This window comes from Phoenix dactylifera, unplaced genomic scaffold (genome assembly GCF_009389715.1).
Source record: "Phoenix dactylifera cultivar Barhee BC4 unplaced genomic scaffold, palm_55x_up_171113_PBpolish2nd_filt_p 000356F, whole genome shotgun sequence".
Taxonomy (NCBI): Eukaryota; Viridiplantae; Streptophyta; class Magnoliopsida; order Arecales; family Arecaceae; genus Phoenix; species Phoenix dactylifera.
This window is the reverse complement of record NW_024067814.1, coordinates 172977-191754: the sequence shown is the minus strand read 5'-3', so window position 1 is coordinate 191754 and position 18778 is coordinate 172977. Positions and strand designations below refer to the sequence as shown.

The window sequence follows — 18778 nt, the reverse complement described above, 5'->3', positions numbered from 1 at the left end:
AAAAATTGATATCAAAGCCTAGCCTTATGGGTAAGCTTGCTGATACTAGATGGAAATGCTGATAACCATGTATCTTATATGTTCTCTAGAACCTGCTTGGATTCTGGATCAAGTTGTCCATCAGATGCCTCCGCTTAGAGCAGGAAGGTGCAGGAACGCAAGGAGACAAACTAGGAAGTTCACAGAACCATGAGATTCTAGAGGATTCTGGTAGTTAAAATCGTTGCAATGAGAGATGCGGCCTCCTCATATTTCTCATGCTTATCCCTTCCTACCCTTTTTATACTTAACACCAAATCTACCTAATTTGAGAAAAAAAACTACCTATATTGAATATCTTAAATGAACAGGGCGATTAGGCCCTGCAAACAATGAGAAAATTTAACACGTCCACTAAACAGACAGAAGTATCAATAAATAAGATACAAGTATGTGTACTATTGGATCGGTGATTAAAAGCATGAATAAATAAATAATCTGTTAATGTAATGTTATAATGGCTGTTACAATAAAAGCATCGGTGGGGAGGTGTATTGCATACATTAATAAAGGATTATTAAAATATAGTCATTATTTAAATTTTATTCCATTATAAAAGCCACCAACCCATAGAAACAGCGGCACATGTTCATTATTTGCATATGTGCAATGAAAAAGATGGTGTATTTTCTCAATTCAAATATCATGTAACCTAAACGAGTTTTTTATTTAGTCAATAATTAAAAGTATGTTTTATTTAATCAAGAGTGATTTGAGGAAATATTAATGGTTTTTTTTTTGTTGTTGATCATCATTTTTTTGGAATAACAAATAATAGCCATGATGGCAGCTATTTATTTTCAATTTAATTAGTCTTAATTTGAATACTTTTCAACAAGTAACAGTTATTGTAGTGATTAAAACCATAATTTTAATAAGAGATAATGATGACGAGAAAATCCTATAGTTAAGTAGGCTAAGGCCTTTCATGAGTACCTTTGCTAGACTCTCAAAATTTAGGATTAACCCCTCCTAATCCAAAAAAAAGATGTTTTATTCATTCATGGTTAGGTTACATGATATAACAGTTTATTTTACTAATGGTACGCTCGTACGTTGGCTAAATTTTGTGTTTGAGGCACAGATGTCCCATCAAGTTGCTCCAAGTAATAGGTTTCTAGATGACTAACCTCCATTACCTTGTATGGTCCTTCCTAATTTGTGTGAGCTTGCCCTATTCTCCTGGCTGCACCATCTCAACTTTCCTAAGCACTAAGTCCCCGGGTCAGAAGAATTTGGTTTTCACTCAGGAGTTATAATATCGAGCTACTTAGCACTAATATTATGCAGTCATCCAGATTCGAGCTCATTCTTTTATCTCTTCAAGCAAGTCCAAATTGGCTTGGAGATTCCCTGGGTTTCTCTACTCGTCGATGAGTCCAGCCGATAGGATGGTAGACTGTTCTCCAACAAAATCATCACTTCCATGCCAAACACGAGGCTGAAGGGTATCTCTCCTGTTGGGGTTCAGTATGTGGTCTGGTATGCCCAAAAGATGTTGTGCAACTCATCCTCCTAAAGTCCTGTGCTCAGTCTAGCCTCGTCTCTAATCCCTATAGTATCGTTTGCCTTGTTATATCATTTTGTTGGTCACCTCGGCGTTCTCGTTGGTCTAAGGATGGCTGCCAAGGTCAGCTGATGGTCTATATAAAGCTCAACGCAAAAATGCTTAAAACGAGCATTGCCGAACTACCTATCATTGTCAGTGACAATCACCTGCGGACGCTCGAACCAACCTATAATCACCTTCCAAACAAAATCTTGGGCATTTCTCTCTAAGATCCGAGCTAACAGCTCGGCCTCAACCTACTTAGTGAAGTATTCGATGGCTACTATTTGACATTTTCTTTGCTCGGTTGCTTATGAGAAAGGTCCAAGGATATCCATCCACCACTGAGCAAAATGTTATAAAATGTCGATCGGCTTAAGCAGGGCCGCCAGTTGTCATTGGACATTTGCAAGTCGCTGACATTGGTCGTACCTTCTCACGAAGTCAGCCGCATCTTTCAAAATGGTTTTCCAATAGCAGCCTTATCGTAGAAGTTTGTATGCTAGTACCCTTCCCCCCAAGTGGTTGCCCAAGATTCTTTCCAGGACCTTCCGAAAGGCATAGTTTGCCTCAAATGTCAGAGATATCTGAGGTAGGGTGAATGACCACCTGTATAATTTTTCCTCTAGGAGGACATAGCAAGTCACCTAGTATCTAAGCCTCCAAGCTTCCTTTCTATCCTCAAAAAGCTTTTCATCCTAAAAGTAGTCAACGAGGGGATCTATCCAGCTCGGTTCGAAGTTGGTTTGCATGATCGAGCTTGGCTCCTCCTCAATGCTAGGCTTCTTAAGCACTTCAGGGTAGACTGTCTTCTTCAACTCAATGCAATCCAAGTGGCTAGCTTTGGGAGTAGGTTGTTCTTGAAAATCTCTATCCTCAAAATTCGTTGAACTTCGAATTTACTAAAGGTTGAGGAGATGTCCTTCACTTTTTGAAGATACTTGGCCATTGTGGGACTTGTCCGACAATGGGTTCAGAGTCATTGAAGGCCTTCAAGTATTGGACTTCAAGCTCCTTGGTTAGTTTAAGGCCAGTGATGAGGGAATTATAATTGGCTTCGTTGTTAAATGCTTTGAAGCCAAGCAGCAGAGCATACTCTATGATAACTCCTTCTAGGCTAGTGAGGATCAGCTTGGCTCCTCTTTCTCTTAAGCTGGAAGACCTATCAACTTGAAGTATCCAGAAGTCCTCCAGCTCATCCTCCTCTTGCTACTCTCAAGCTTCTATTTTTGCAGGGATGGTGCACCCCAAGAGAAATACTGCCAATACTTAGTCCTTAATAACTAGTCATCCACTTGGTTAGTGTGAATCTTTTCTGGTTGGCCTCAATCCCACGCTATGTCACCATAAGTCCAAGGAACTTCCCTGAGGTGACCTTGAAGGCACATATATTTAGATTGAGCTTCATATGAGATCTCCTCAAGGTTGCAAATACTTCCTCAAGGTCAGCCTGAAAGTGAATCCTAGGTTCTTCGGTGTTTAGCATGCTGAATTTTTTTTTTTTTTTTTTTGAAAACCATGGCTGAACCTGATCGGGTTGCCTACGTACCCCTTCATAAGGGGATCAAGCCATACGTAGTTCTTTTTAAGTTTTAAAACGCAGCGGAAAAACCGAATCAAACAATTTAATTCATGCATGCTTACAAGATCAAATCTAGAAATCAGCACCTTAAGAACATATAGGATTATGCCGGAATCGTTTAAACAATTATGCTAAAACTTTTATGCATGATTAACTATCAGATCTGAAACTTAAGAACTCTATTCCAATTAATCTCCGAATATCCATCGAATGGATTCTGGAGATATCTCCGTGAGGAGCCCCAAAAGAGGGTAAAACCTCGGGAAATTGGACCTAGACCTTGACACCATAATAAATGATTAATGCTAGATTAATACCTTTTATGATGGATGAAAGTTGTGAATCTGATTCTTGACTTCGCAGCCACGCACATGAATGGCCTCTACGAGAAGTACACACGAAGTCCTGAAGGATCTTCTTCCGCAACAGTGCTAACAGCTGCAGAACACTTGAAAGCTGAAATCTGTCCGCCGGGATTCAATCAACTCTTGATCAATCGTCTTGAAGCAGATAGAGATGAGGTTTGTAAGAAAAGTAGAGGACTCAGATCTGATCTTGAATCTTCGAGATATTCACCCTGAAAACCCTATCTAAAATGGAGAAGAAGAGGAGGAGGAGGCGGGTGAGGAAGAAGGCTGCAATGGATGTATTTTTGGTGCCCATGTTTGACCCCTTTTAATGGCCTCCGAATTTTCATTCAAAATTCAAAATTTATTTTCAGAAAACCTCTTTTAGTTGGCACATGCAAAGGAATAGGAACAACCCAAATCAGATCTCAACCAAATCTGATTTAAATTCAAATTTTAAACACATGTGCAAGAGGGAAGGAATTTGAAATCCATGCGGCAAGGTAAAACACTTCAAAATTTCAAAATCACCTCTTGAAATTCGAATTTAATCCATTCAAAAACTCAGACGCCACCTTGGCTGATGGTTTGAGTGATTAAAATCATTTAACACATTGCTTAATGTTTGAATTTAAATTCAAATAACAAACAATGTCGCCATGTGTCAAGCAATGGGTCCATGTGCCATGCAATAAATTTGTTTATTTAAAATTCATGAAATCCAATTCCATGTCACCAATAATTGCCACATCATCTGAGCCTAATCCCCTTGGGTTGCACCTAATTAAATTTGGTCAAACCCAAATTAAAACAAAGCAATTTGGTTGAACCCAATCTAATCAGGTCAGACCCTGATTGAGCTCAAATTGAATCCAATTCAATTTTGGCTCATGCAAACTCAATCAAATTGAATTATTACTTTGTGTTGGACCTAATTCAATTAGGTCAATCCCCAATTAAGAACAAATTAATTTAAAATTAATTTGATCAGCTTAAGTCCTTTTTGGTTCTGACCTAATCCAATCAGGTCAAAACCCTGATTGAGCCCAAACTTGAATCCAATTCAATTTGGCTCATCCTTAGCACAATTACTCAATCAAATTGAGTTTATTAGTAATTTAATTACTAATTAATCCTTCAATAATTACTTTAATTATTTTATAAGATAATTTGCTAATCAAATTGACCAAATTATCCCTGAATGATTTTTAATCATTCATCAGCTTTCTTGATCAATCAGGAATCTTCTATGCGTGTGACCTCATAGGCTCGAACCTAAGCCGGTAGTATAGGAACAATTTTCTATACTAATCGATGTGACCATCTAGCAATGGTACCCGACGTCCGGATAGGTCGAATATATGCGAAGCAAATATTCTGGAACCCTGAACTATGGTTACTGTATAATTCAATCCCTTTGACTCCTAATGCCAGGATGACTTAGAGCTCACTGTCAACCCTATAATTAGTACATCCATTATGTGATTAACTTTAGATATCCCGTGACTCTTTACTGGGATTACCCTGGCCAAGGTTTTGCTAAATTAATCACAAGACATTATCTCCTATTTTCAGGAGGGGTCAATTCCATCTTGACTCACAACTGACTACGCAAGTACTTGACTGCACCCAGTGACCTTCCGTCACTGAATTAGAAATTCAGGTAGTCCGGTACCAAAGTACAGTGAGTTGTTTGCTAGTCACAGGTTGCGGTCTCAGGTCAGAGGGCCAAACTTATACCCATATCCACTCGGAACATCTCTCGACAGTAGAGCGTTCCGGAATTGGTCACGTTTAGTGAAATGTACTTCTACACTTCACTTGTGTGGCATACCAGTGTCTCCACATTCCTTGGTTAAGAGGACAACCAACGTATATGTCACACAACGACCTAATTTCGATAATGTTGTCGTCCTAGTAACAACATATCATTTCGTCGCAAACAAGTTTAAGGACTCAAAGATAAATCCTCCTTTATCATAACATAAGTCCTAAGGACTTCATCATATAAGAGATCATTTGAAGATGAAATGATGAATAATGCCAAATAACACTTTATTAATTTGTCAATTTATTTACAAAATTCAATCATCAACATGCTGACGATTGACATTTAGGATACAAATTCCAACAACTCCCACTTAGCCTAATGCCAATCGGCACAGTATCTAATACCCATCTTCGACTTGTGTTCGTCGAACTCTTTGATGCCGAGGACTTTGGTAAATGGGTCAGCCAGATTTTCTTTTGTGTCAATCTTCTGAAGATCAATATCACCTTGATCGATGATCTCTCGAACCAGGTGGTAGCGACGTAGAATATGCTTGGTCCGCTGATATGCTTTGGGTTCTCTTGCTTGAGCTATGGCCCCAGTATTGTCACAAAATACAGGCACTGGACCATCAATGGAGGGTGTCACTCCAAGCTCGGTGATGAACTTCCGCAACCATACAGCTTCCTTGGCGGCATCAGATGCTGCGATATATTCTGCTTCACATGTAGAATCTGCCACTGTATGCTGCTTGGAACTCTTCCAGCAGATGGCCCCACCCTTAAGAGTGAAGATATATCCTGACACGCTCTTGCTATCATCTTGATCTGACTAAAAACTTGAATCAGTATATCCCTCAAGTTTTAAGTCAGAATCACCATAGACAAGCCACTGATCTTTAGTATTTCTCAAATACTTAAGGATGGTTTTTACAACCTTCCAGTGGTTGCTACCTGGATCAGACTGGTATCTGCTCACTACTCCTAGTGAGTATGCCACGTCTGGTCTAGTACATGTCATGGCATACATTATAGATTCCACTGCCGAAGCATATGGAATTCTATCCATACTCTCTCTTTCTTGAGGGGTTGTCGGACAATCCCTTTTAGAGAGGTTAATTCCATGGCCCATCGGAAGATAGCCTTTCTTGGAATTAATCATACTGAACCTCTTCAGTATAGTATCAATGTATATGGATTGGGATAATCCAAGCAATCTTCTAGATCTATCTCTATAAATCTTCATCCCTAGGATGTAAGATGCTTCTCCCAAATCCTTCATAGCAAATTGAGATGATAGCCAAACCTTTATTCCTTGTAATGCAGGAATGTCATTCCCGATTAAAAGAATGTCATCCACATACAAAATAAGGAATATAATAACTGAACCATTTGCCCATTTATAAATGCAAGGTTCCTCTTCATTCTTAATGAAGCCATATGTTTTGATTACCTTATCAAAACGTATATTCCAACTCCGTGAAGCTTGCTTTAATCCATAAATGGATTTTTGAAGCTTGCACACTTTAGACTCATCTGCAGATGTAAAACCTTTAGGTTGTATCATATACACTTTCTCTTATAAATCTCCATTTAGAAATGCGGTCTTTACATCCATTTGCCAGATTTCATAGTCTAAATGTGCTGCTATCGCAAGCACAATCCGAATGGACTTAAGCATTGCCACAGAAGAAAACGTCTCGTCATAGTCAATACCATAACGTTGACGATAACCCTTGGCAACCAGACGGGCTTTATAGGTCTCTACCTTTCCGTCTGCGCCCCGTTTCCTTTTGAATATCCACTTACACCCTATGGATTTAATTCCTTCGGCTGGGTCAACTAATGTCCAAACATCATTGACCTTCATGGATTCCATTTCGGATTGCATGGCTCCAAGCCATTTATCAGAGTCATACCTCTGCATTGCATCCATATATGTGATCGGATCCTCATCGTTTTCATCAAGTTCGATAGGATCCCCATTCCGGACCAAGAAACCGTAGTATCTGTCCGGCTGACGTGGTACTTAACCCGATCGCCTTAATGGTGCATCTAATATGGGTTCTGGATCTGATCTAATCAAATCCGACTCAACTGGTTCAGTAGATGGTGTCGGATCTTCTACATGTTGAACTTCTCTAAGCTCACCATTAGAGCTATTTGTTCCTTCACCAAGGAATTCCTTTTCTAAGAAAATTGCTCTATTGCTTACGAACAACTTTTGTTCTTCAGCAAAGTAGAAGTAATATCCTTTAGTTTCTTTAGGGTAACCAACAAAGAAACATTTGTCAGACTTGGGTTCAAGTTTGTCTGTCTTCAAACGTTTGACGTACGCCGGACACCCCCAAATCCTAAGGTGAGAGAGCATCGGCTTACGTCCAGTCCACATCTCATGTGGTGTTTTATTTACAGACTTACTTGGAACCTTATTTAGAATATAGCAGGCTGACTCAAGAGCATATCCCCAAAAGGATATGGGCATATTAGCAAACCCCATCATGGATCGAACCATGTCTAACAGAGTTCGATTTCTCCTTTCTGACACACCATTATATTGTGGTGTACCAGGAGGAGTCCATTGGGAGAGAATCCCATTTTCTCCTAGATATGTCAAAAATTCACTGGAGAGGTATTCACTTCCTCGATCTGATCGAAGAGTTTTAATACTCTTTCCAGTTTGTTTTTCTACTTCATTACGATATAATTTGAACATTTCAAATGATTCAGATTTATGTCTCATTAAATAGACATAACCATACCTAGAAAGGTCGTCTGTAAACGTAATGAAATATGAATACCCACCTCTAGCATCTGTGCTCATTGGCCCACATACATCAGAATGTACAAGGGTCAATAAATCACTGGCTCGTTCACCTTTTCCGGTAAAAGGTGATTTGGTCATTTTACCAAGAAGACATGATTCACAGGTTGTCAATGATTCACAATCATTAACATCAAGGATTCCCTCTTTACTTAACCTGTTCATCCTATTCTTGTTAATATGACCTAGCCTATGATGCCAAAGGTAGACATCCGTGACATTATCTATTCTAGGGCGCTTATTGGATTTATACATTACATGAACAGGCTGTGACAAAATGTAAATGCCATTACTCAGAATTCCATTCATTACAACAACACCATTCCAAATGACATTGCAATAATCCTTTTTTATTGATATTTCATAACCATTTTTGGCCAAAAGGCCTACAGAAATGATATTCAATAGAAAACTTGGACAATAGTGACAATCACTAAGGACATTTACATGAGAGCTGAATTCAAGTTTAAGAATTCCTAAAGCTAGAACTGGAACTGGTCTTCCATCTCCAACATTCAGGAACCTTTCTCCTTCTTCAAACCTCTTACTGACTTGTAGCCCCTGCAACGAATTGCAAATATTAAAAGGACTACCGGTATCCAATACCCAGTTCGAATTATCACAAATAGAAAAATTGCAAGGTATTATCATATAAGTACCTTGATTGGCAACTGATTGCCCACTTTTCTTAGGCCGGTTCGGATCGAGGGATGCAATGTAAAGAGGACAGTTCCTCTTCCAATGTCCTTGCTTCTTGCAGAAGAAGCACTCCGCCTTGCTTTGATCAGCCTTTTTATTCTTTTTCTGACTAGGCTGAGCATGGTGCACCTGTTTCTTTTGGATTTTATTTTTCTTTTTCCCTTTCTTAAAGGAGCGACCCTTGGATGAACCTCCCACTAAATTCACCGTCTTCTTAAGAAGTTGGTGATCATTCTCAAATGTCTGTAGTAACCCCAACAATTGGTGATAATTCACTACAGGTTTCGTCATACGAAAATGAGTGAGAAAAGGACGGTATGATCCAGGCAATGAGTTTAGTATGGCATCCTTCCCCAATTGATCATGAAGGGAAAAGCCAAGAGAGCTTAGACGCTCGATCAACTCAATCATGTACAGTACATGATCAGTTACCGAGGTCCCATCTTTCATTCGGGCGCTGAAGATGGCACAACTAGTTTTGTGCCTCTCAACGTCGTCAGGAACGCCGAATGATTCATTCAACACTTGAATGATATCTTCCGGCTGCGTATTCTCAAAATGCCTACTAAACTCATCACTCATTGCTGCCAACATGATGCATCGAACAGTGATCCGGTCACTGAGCCACTTCTGATAAGTGTCTCTGGCCGATCTTGATGCATTAGCAGCGGGCTGCTCAGGTGCTTGATCCGTTATCACATAAAGGATCCTCTCATGCTCTAGCACTATTTTCAGTTTCCTATGCCAATTATTGAAATTTGGACCAGTCAACTTGTCATTGTCCAACAATGAGCGAAGTGATAAATTAGTGGCCATTTCTGCATAAAAAGAAAATTTGGCTATTAGTATATGAATTGACTAAACACAGTAGACTTGGACTTTAGTCTAAAGATATTCTCACTATTTTATACAAATTGGTAGCCTCTATCTCTAATTCGAAAAATTACTCCTAATTCTTTAGTGGGCACTAGAACCCAATAGATCCCATATAGGCCCGAGTGTGGCTCGGCCAACCCATATGCACCTATTGGTAAGTTCTTAAACAATTGCTTCACCAAGCAACTTCTAGTGATGATTTTGCCCTAGGTTTTCCGGCAGGCGTGTGGCGCCTCCACCGAATAACCTAGTCAGATCCAACCATTAAATGATAGGGTTAAGTCTAATCAACTAATAGACGACCAAGCCCGAGTGTAGCTCGGCTCACCTGACCGCCTATTGAAGGTACACTTAACTCATCATATATTGAATGACAATTCCAATGCTTGATAAGTACCAGGCGTGTGGCGCCTCCAATAATTATCAAAACATTGGACCCATTATCACCCAACTTAATGGGAGGCTATGACCTAGTTATCTCCATAACCATTTCATTTTAAGGACCTAATAATTTTAGAGGATTTCATAATTAGGATAGATGAGAAGATCCGGTTAGTCTAATTTCTCCCACTGACTTCACCAAATCAGATTAGACTCAAACCGGTTAAGGAGACACCTAAATCAGTCATACTGATTTTTCTTAAGGCATGGGCTAACTCGAATCATTAAGTGATTCAATCAAAATGTGATTGACCATGTCGGCCAGGTAAGTGAGATCGGTGGAAGGGATATGCCATTAACTCGACAAAGACGAATCAGTGCGAGTAGCTCCCAATTAAAAACCACCGGTCAAAACTGCCAAACTTACCTTTGACACCGACTGGTTAATCAATTTCGATTTGATTACTCAAATGACTCGGGCTACACCTCTGAGCCTAAATCAAGTTCCATCTTGGTCTAATCAAAGACATGGAATTGATCAATCTACAACTATTGTATTTAATCTAGAGTTTCCTTGACCTAATCTAGTTACTACTTAATTAGATTTGATCAATTAACTCTAATTAGACCATGTTTGATTCTAACCTTAGGTCTAACCCAATCCTAAGAACTTGATTCAAGCTAACCCATATGCCCAAAGAATTTTGCAATGTCAATTAATTGAGTTACAATTCTATTTCATAACACTTAATTCTCAATTAAGTTTAGACTTATGAAAGTTTTGATCATTGCATATTTCTTTTTAATTACATATTAATTACAATCCTTCAGTTCTTAAAACACATTTTCAGATCTGAGTTTTTGTAATTAATCACATGTAATCAGATTTAATTCATGTTTAAGTCATTATGTTTTATGTTCATGCATCACATATACATAACAACATGAATTAATACAAACAACATACATCTTATGTATTTGTTTTTTCACTTTTATTTTCAGATCTGATTTGTTCATTAAAATCAGAGATCATATGAATCATAAACTTTATTTAGATCTAATCTAAACAATATTATGATTTCAGATTTATTCATGTTACTAATCCTAACACAAACATGCATCATATGCATCCAAAATTTCAGATCTACTTAATCATGCATAATCAGCAATTAAATCAATCATAAAAAGCACTTTAGATCTAATCTAAATATGTTAATGATTTCAGATTTAATTGCAAGAATTAAAACATAAAAGTTTAAACATAAACCTGGCTCTGATACCACTGAAAGTGAATCCTAGGTTCTTCAGTGTTTAGCATGCTGATTTTTTTTTTTTTTTTTTGAAAACCATGGCTGAACCTGATCGGGTTGCCTACGTACCCCTTCATAAGGGAGATCAAGCCATACGTAGTTCTTTTTAAGTTTTAAAACGCAGCGGAAAAACCGAATCAAATAATTTAATTCATGCATGCTTACAAGATCAAATCTAGAAATCAGCACCTTAAGAACATATAGGATTATGCCGGAATCGTTTAAACAATTATGCTAAAACTTTTATGCATGATTAACTATTAGATCTGAAACTTAAGAACTCTATTCCAATTAATCTCCGAATATCCATCGAATGGATTCTGGAGATATCTCCGTGAGGAGCCCCAAAAGAGGGTAAAACCTCGGAGAATTGGACCTAGACCTTGACACCATAATAAATGATTAATGCTAGATTAATACCTTTTATGATGGATGAAAGTTGTGAATCTGATTCTTGACTTCACAGCCACGCACATGAATGGCCTCTACGAGAAGTACACACGAAGTCCTGAAGGATCTTCTTCCGCAACAGTGCTAGCAGCTGCAGAACACTTGAAAGCTGAAATCTGCCCGCCGGGATTCAATCAACTCTTGATCAATCGTCTTGAAGCAGATAGAGATGAGGTTTGTAAGGAAAGTAGAGGACTCAGATCTGATCTTGAATCTTCTAGATATTCACCCTGAAAACCCTATCTAAAATGGAGAAGAAGAGGAGGAGGAGGCGGGTGAGGAAGAAGGCTGCAATGGATGTGTTTTTGGTGCCCATGTTTGACCCTTTTTAATGGCCTCCCAATTTTCATTCAAAATTCGAAATTTATTTTCAGAAAATCTCTTTTAGTTGGCACATGCAAAGGAATAGGAACAACCCAAATCAGATCTCAACCAAATCTGATTTAAATTCAAATTTTAAACACATGTGCAAGAGGGAAGGAATTTGAAATCCATGCGGCAAGGTAAAACACTTCAAAATTTCGAAATCACCTCTTGAAATTCGAATTTAATCCATTCAAAAACTCAGACGCCACCTTGGCTGATGGTTTGAGTGATTAAAATCATTTAACACATTGCTTAATGTTTGAATTTAAATTCAAATAACAAACAATGTCGCCATGTGTCAAGCAATGGGTCCATGTGCCATGCAATAATTTTGGTTTATTTAAAATTCATGAAATCCAATTCCATGTCACCAATAATTGCCACATCATCTGAACCTAATCCGCTTGGGTTGCACCTAATCAAATTTGGTCAAACCCGAATTAAAACAAAGCAATTTGGTTGAACCCAATCTAATCAGGTCAGACCCTGATTGAGCTCAAATTGAATCCAATTCAATTTTGGCTCATGCAAACTCAATCAAATTGAATTATTACTTTGTGTTGGACCTAATTCAATTTGGTGAATCCCCAATTAAGAACAAATTAATTTAAAATTAATTTGATCAGCTTAAGTCCTTTTTGGTTCTGACCTAATCCAATCAGGTCAAAACCCTGATTGAGCCCAAACTTGAATCCAATTCAATTTGGCTCATCCTTAGCACAATTACTCAATCAAATTAAGTTTATTAGTAATTTAATTACTAATTAATCCTTCAATAATTACTTTAATTATTTTATAAGATAATTTGCCAATCAAATTGACCAAATTATCCCTAAATGATTCTTAATCATTCATCAGCTTTCTTGATCAATCAGGAATCTTCTATGCGTGTGACCTCATAGGTTCGAACCTAAGCCGGTAGTATAGGAACAATTTTCTACACTAATCGATGTGACCATCTAGCAATGGTACCCGACGTCCGGATAGGTCGAATATCTGCGAAGCAAATATTCTGGAACCCTGAACTATGGTTACTGTATAATTCAATCCCTTTGACTCCTAATGCCAGGATGACTTAGAGCTCACTGTCAACCCTATAATTAGTACATCCATTATGTGATTAACTTTAGATATCCCGTGACTCCTTACTGGGATTACCCTGGCCAAGGTTTTGCTAAATTAATCACAAGACATTATCTCCTGTTTTCAGGAGGGGTCAATTCCATCTTGACTCACAACTGACTACGCAAGTACTTGACTGCACCCAGTGACCTTCCGTCACTGAATTAGAAATTCAGGTAGTCCGGTACCAAAGTACAGTGAGTTGCTTGCTAGTCACAGGTTGCGGTCTCAGGTCAGAGGGCCAAACTTATACCCATATCCACTCGGAACATCTCTCGACAGTAGATCGTTCCGGAATTGGTCACGTTTAGTGAAATGTACTTCTACACTTCACTTGTGTGGCATACCAGTGTCTCCACACTCCTTGGTTAAGAGGACAACCAACGTATATGTCACACAACGACCTAATCTCGATAATGTTGTCGTCCTAGTAACAACATATCATTTCGTCGCAAACAAGTTTAAGGACTCAAAGATAAATCCTCCTTTATCATAACATAAGTCCTAAGGACTTCATCATATAAGAGTTCATTTGAAGATGAAATGATGAATAATGCCAAATAACACTTTATTAATTTGTCAATTCATTTACAAAATTCAATCATCAACATGCTGACGATTGACATTTAGGATACAAATTCCAACACAGCCATGTGCAATTCGACCTCTACGCTCTTCTATGGGCTTCTATCTTTGAAGCGTTGCGATATGGCACTGTCGAGCCAGTGCTTGGTCACTGTAGACTTATTTCATGCCCTATCTAGTTCAGAACCTTGTCAGCAGATGGTAGGTCGATACTATGGCTTGTAGGGTATTCAAACTAGGACAATCTAAAATGGTGTTGCATACCAAGGGGACTTTCATGACCCAAAAAATCTAGCATCATGGTAGCTTATCTTGGTGCTCGGCCAACGGGGAAATAGATGGTACCTTCTACAGGGACTAGGTCTCCTGAGAATCCATCAGAGGAGAATTAATCCTCCTTAGTTGGTTAAAAAGCAAATTCATCTTACAAAAAACTTCATAAAACAATATGTCCGCCGAGCTTCCATTTTTCACTAAAATTGTTTTTACATCATAATTTATAATAGTCAAGAAAACAACAATGGCATCATTATGGAGGGTCTACATGCCTTCGAAGTTGACATCCAAGAAGGAGATCACTTCATCCATCCTCTGCCTCTTTGGAGTTGAGTCTCCTGCTTGGACGGCCCGTGCATAACTTCTCTATGAAGACAAACTTGTTTTCCTAGCTGTAGTCCACCTAAGATAGTGTTAAAGACTCTTGTAGTAGGTCAGTTGTCAATTTCCTACTCAGGGGTAGGCTGCTCCCATCCAGTATCATTCCGATCTTGTAAGTTATTTATATAGTAGCTGAGGTATCCTCACTAGATGAGAGCCTTGATCTCATTCTTGAGTAGTAGGCACTCCTTGATGTCATCCTAGTAGTCCTAGTGAAATTTGAAGAACTTGTTCCTGTCCCTCCTGGCCGCTGTCAGCTTCATCTTCCAAGTTCATTTCATGTAGCCTCGGTTCTCGATTTCCATCAAGATCTAAGCTCGAGAGGTGTTAAGAGGCATGTACCTCTCAAATTTCTAAGGCACGCTCTTCGATCAGTGGAAACTTTCGATGTCTTTGTTGGGCTTCCTTCTCTACTCTTCTTTCTCCTCTCGAGCTCATTTGTTCTTCTTCCTTTTGCCGAACTTATCCCTGGCTGACTCTCATTGAGCATCTATAGCTTTTTGTGCATTAATGTACTTCTCAGCTTAGGCTAGAAGCTCAGCAAAATCATTCAGAAGCCTCCTCTCCATGGACGAGAGGAACTATGATTAGCTCAATCCGCACTTCGGGGTGGTCTCGCAACCGAATGATTCAAGTCGTGGATCACCTAGAGTTGCCGCATTGAAATGGCTGACATAGTCCCTTAGGGACACTTTTTCCTAATGCTTAAATAGGCTTTCTGATCCTCTCCTCTGCCTCCTGTTGCTAATGAAGTGAGCTACGAACAACCGGCTGCATTGCTCGAGAGAGTGGATGGAGTTTAGCTGAAGCTCGATGTACCATACTTTGAGCTGCTCTTCAATGGGTGGTTAGGAAAGCTTGGCACAACACCACATCAGTGGTCCTTTAGAGCATCATGAGAGCCTTGAAGCTCTCCAAATAATCCATGGGGTCCAAAGTTCCATCATACATCTCCAGCTATGGTATCTTGAATCGAGGCAAGAGATGCTCCTCCATAACCCTCACTGAGAAGGGGAGCTCGATCGTGAGGTCGACGTCATTCTCAAGCTTGACATTGTGGCTCCTCAAGGCCTCAAGGCGACGATCCATCTTCTCGATCTTCCGATGGAAGTCGGCCTTCCTCCTAGAGACCCTCTAAGATCTGTGAGGGGATGAATGGCCCTGTGTCGATCCTTCTTGAGACCATGGGCTCAATGATCGATGCCTCTTGTCTCATCCTAGATTCTGAGGATGAGAGTGATGACTCTGTTGAGCCAGTCCTAGGCTCTGAGGATGAAAACAATGGCTTGGCTGAGCTCGTCTCACGCTTCGTGGATGGGAGCGGTGGTTCAATTGTGTCGGGTCCACATGGTCGCTCGACGTGCAAGCTTGCTGCTGGTTAGCAATTATCTATTGTAGGTTTTGGACGACTATTGTTAGTTTCTGAATCTATTGCATGAGGAGATAAAACTGCTCAGTAGTTACCTTCGGTGCCGACTGTAGCTCCTATGAAGGCAGAGCCCTCTGTGGGCTCTATTAAGAATTGTTAGACTCCAGGTGTACATTTTGCTGAGCAGTTGTAGGTGTTGCTGGTGCTCTTTTCGACTTCATGGCTACAAGTCATTTGCTGATTGGTCAAACCTCCAAAAGTGCGATCACAACCCTTCCTTTAGTGCCAATCTATTGTCTCTGAAATCCGACTCGAGCTTGGTGTTGAGCAGGCTACAAGGATGGAGAGCTCGGCGGGTTGACTGTTCAGGTCAATAGGGTCGACCTGAGGTCACTATTAGTCTTCAAGTTGCTGTGGAAGAGCTTGATGATGTAAATTGTGCTCAGTTCAGTGCTCCTATGCCTGATTTTACCTAAAATGGAAAAACAAGAAAGTCCACTAGCTGGAGAGTGTCCAGCAGGGGAACCTTCGATGCTTAAGTCAGACGTTGATCTCAGAAAACAGAGGAGGCTTAACATAGTGAAATGGCAGCTTGGTTGTAGGATCAAAAAGAACTTACCTAGAAGGCCCTCGGATGTGTTTTATATAGATGAGGGCTGGCAGCCGTCTTCGAGTAAATCGAGCATGTGTTTTGGTCGTTATAGTAACAGCTCACACATCATGCCCGAAGATCACACCCACATGTTCCACATGCGTGGATACTTCATATATTGCGCGGTAAGAAAACCGTTCATAATCTTGGACCAAATTGTCACCAGTCGGTGGAGGTGCAGGACTCTCTGTGCACCTTTTAGGTCAGTTATGCCACGAGCTCTCAATGGTCAGCCTGCAGCTATGTGGCGAGCTTTTATTGGCTTACTATGTGAGCTATGGTTGGTTCTAAGATGTAGCAGAAATTATATTGGATCATAAAAAACTTAAAAAGAAATATAACCGTTGCCCATATCTCTACTCAACCGCAGACAAAAGATGCTGGAGAGTAGATAAATGATTAGGGAGGCTTTGGTCATTTCCTAGAAGATAGCCCATGGAAGGCTGTGGAGAGGTTTAGAGAAGGGAAGCGGCAAAAGGGCACGGGGGAGTGAGTACCTGAAGTGGAAGATGGCTGCCAAAGTTGCCATTTCGCTGCTCCTCAGCACCACCTCCCTTACATTAGTTTATTTGTATACCCCAAACAAAACCAAAAACAAACTTCTATTTCAAACTAGGAATAAGATAAGCTTTGTAGACAAGAGATTTACTGCTTCACAGAGAACAAAACACCTGAAGGAACTCAAAGGTGACGTACCTTCTACTAATTTGAGGCTCCGGTGAGTCTTTCTGACGGCAAATGGGTCTGGAAATTGGGCGAGATGAGGGATTAGAGGTAGGAACTTGACCCATTAGCATCGACGCCATGAGAGGAACCCGAAGTTCCCCACCCACTTATCTCTTCTGCCCCATCTTATCTTTTGGTGCCGATAGACTGGTATTGCAGGTGACTCGTGGCTACATATTCTCTGAAAAGAAAGAAAAAAAGGAAACGACAAGCGCCACTTCAATTACAATCAACATACAAAAAATAGAAAAAAGCTTCTCTCTCCTAAAAGCTGCCCAAAAAGAGCCACCGAGGGGAGAGCTGACGTTTTGATTCCAAATTATCCTGAAAAAATAGAGTTTACACCCATTTTGAAGGTCTTGGAATAAATATAGCAGCATTCAAAGAAATAAGTTCTAATTATTTTAAAAAATTTACATATTTTCTGATAAATATGGTTTATTGCATGTTTTGTTGACAAGTAGAATGGGAATGGAAGTGGGACCGAACACTAGGTTGAGAAATTGAACCATAGTCATTTATATTAACAAAATAGATTTTACCAATTAGATCACTCAGCTCCCTCTATGATTTATTATATATTTATTTTTTAAAAAACACTATTTACATATATCATGCTAGTTTTGTAATATTGCCCCTCCAACTGGGTTCTTTTTGTTTTGGATGTTGGTGAATAATAATTTTAAGTGTAAAATGGGTTTATTGCCTTTGGGTATGAATAACCATGACAAACAAATACAAAAGACAGCTCTTTGCATACAAATTTTATAAAGATTAAAAAAATTTCAGCAATACGATGCAGAAGAATAATAGAGTTTCAGTAATATCATGTGAAAGAATAATCGAGTCATATAATGCCATTAACAAAAAAATTAACACGAGAAGTTGATGCAAGCAGGGAGGGTTCCTGCATGAGTTTTAGAACAACGTGATGGAAGAAAAAGCAAAAGACTAATATTAAACTAGAACGGTTCAGAATTAAGAGTTAGGCTACAATAAACAAGAAGTAAAGAAAAATTAAAGGCAATTTTAAAGCTATAGAGGAACTAAAAAAGGATAACTAATTGCATTTTTATCTCACTATCAAGAGAGCTTCATTGTCATCTAGATTCCATAACGCTTTGTCAAAGTGCACCACAACCAAGAGCTTCAAAAATTGGCCCGTGTCACTATCCCAAATCCATCACGGTTGCTCCAGAATATATTAGAGCTTGCATGGAATCCATCTTGTTAAAAGAGAAACACCAAAGTATACTCAAGAAAATAAGATACTTCATTTTCTATGATTGAGTATATGGATGTTTGCCTTTTCTATACCATCCAAAAGTGCCAAGAAATTTGTTGCTTGACAAAATGAGTAACAAGTTCAATGATAAAAGGTAGATAGGTGCGCGGACATACCATCGATACTAGAGTAGCCAAAAAAGAGATAATCAAAGGAAGAATACGAGAGTAGCATAGATCCAGATACCTT

At 39.3% G+C, this 18778-nt stretch overlaps 1 protein-coding gene across 4 annotated transcripts in view; it reads right to left on the bottom strand.

The window, feature by feature from the left end:
- The window catches only part of LOC103697526, a 46384-nt gene extending 28882 nt beyond the window's left edge, over nt 1–17502 (bottom strand). The window contains exons 1-2 of one of the 4 annotated variants that reach the window (XM_039118477.1): nt 17275–17502; nt 17076–17132 (exon numbers count right to left, since the gene is read on the bottom strand). In XM_039118477.1, the coding sequence (XP_038974405.1) occupies nt 17076–17132; nt 17275–17384 (167 nt within the window). In that variant the 5' untranslated portion in view covers nt 17385–17502. The remainder of the gene's footprint in view (nt 1–17075; nt 17133–17274) is intronic. The other 3 variants (XM_039118474.1, XM_039118476.1, XM_039118475.1) reach the window with 3 other exon arrangements.
- Between the last annotated feature and the right edge of the window lie 1276 nt (nt 17503–18778).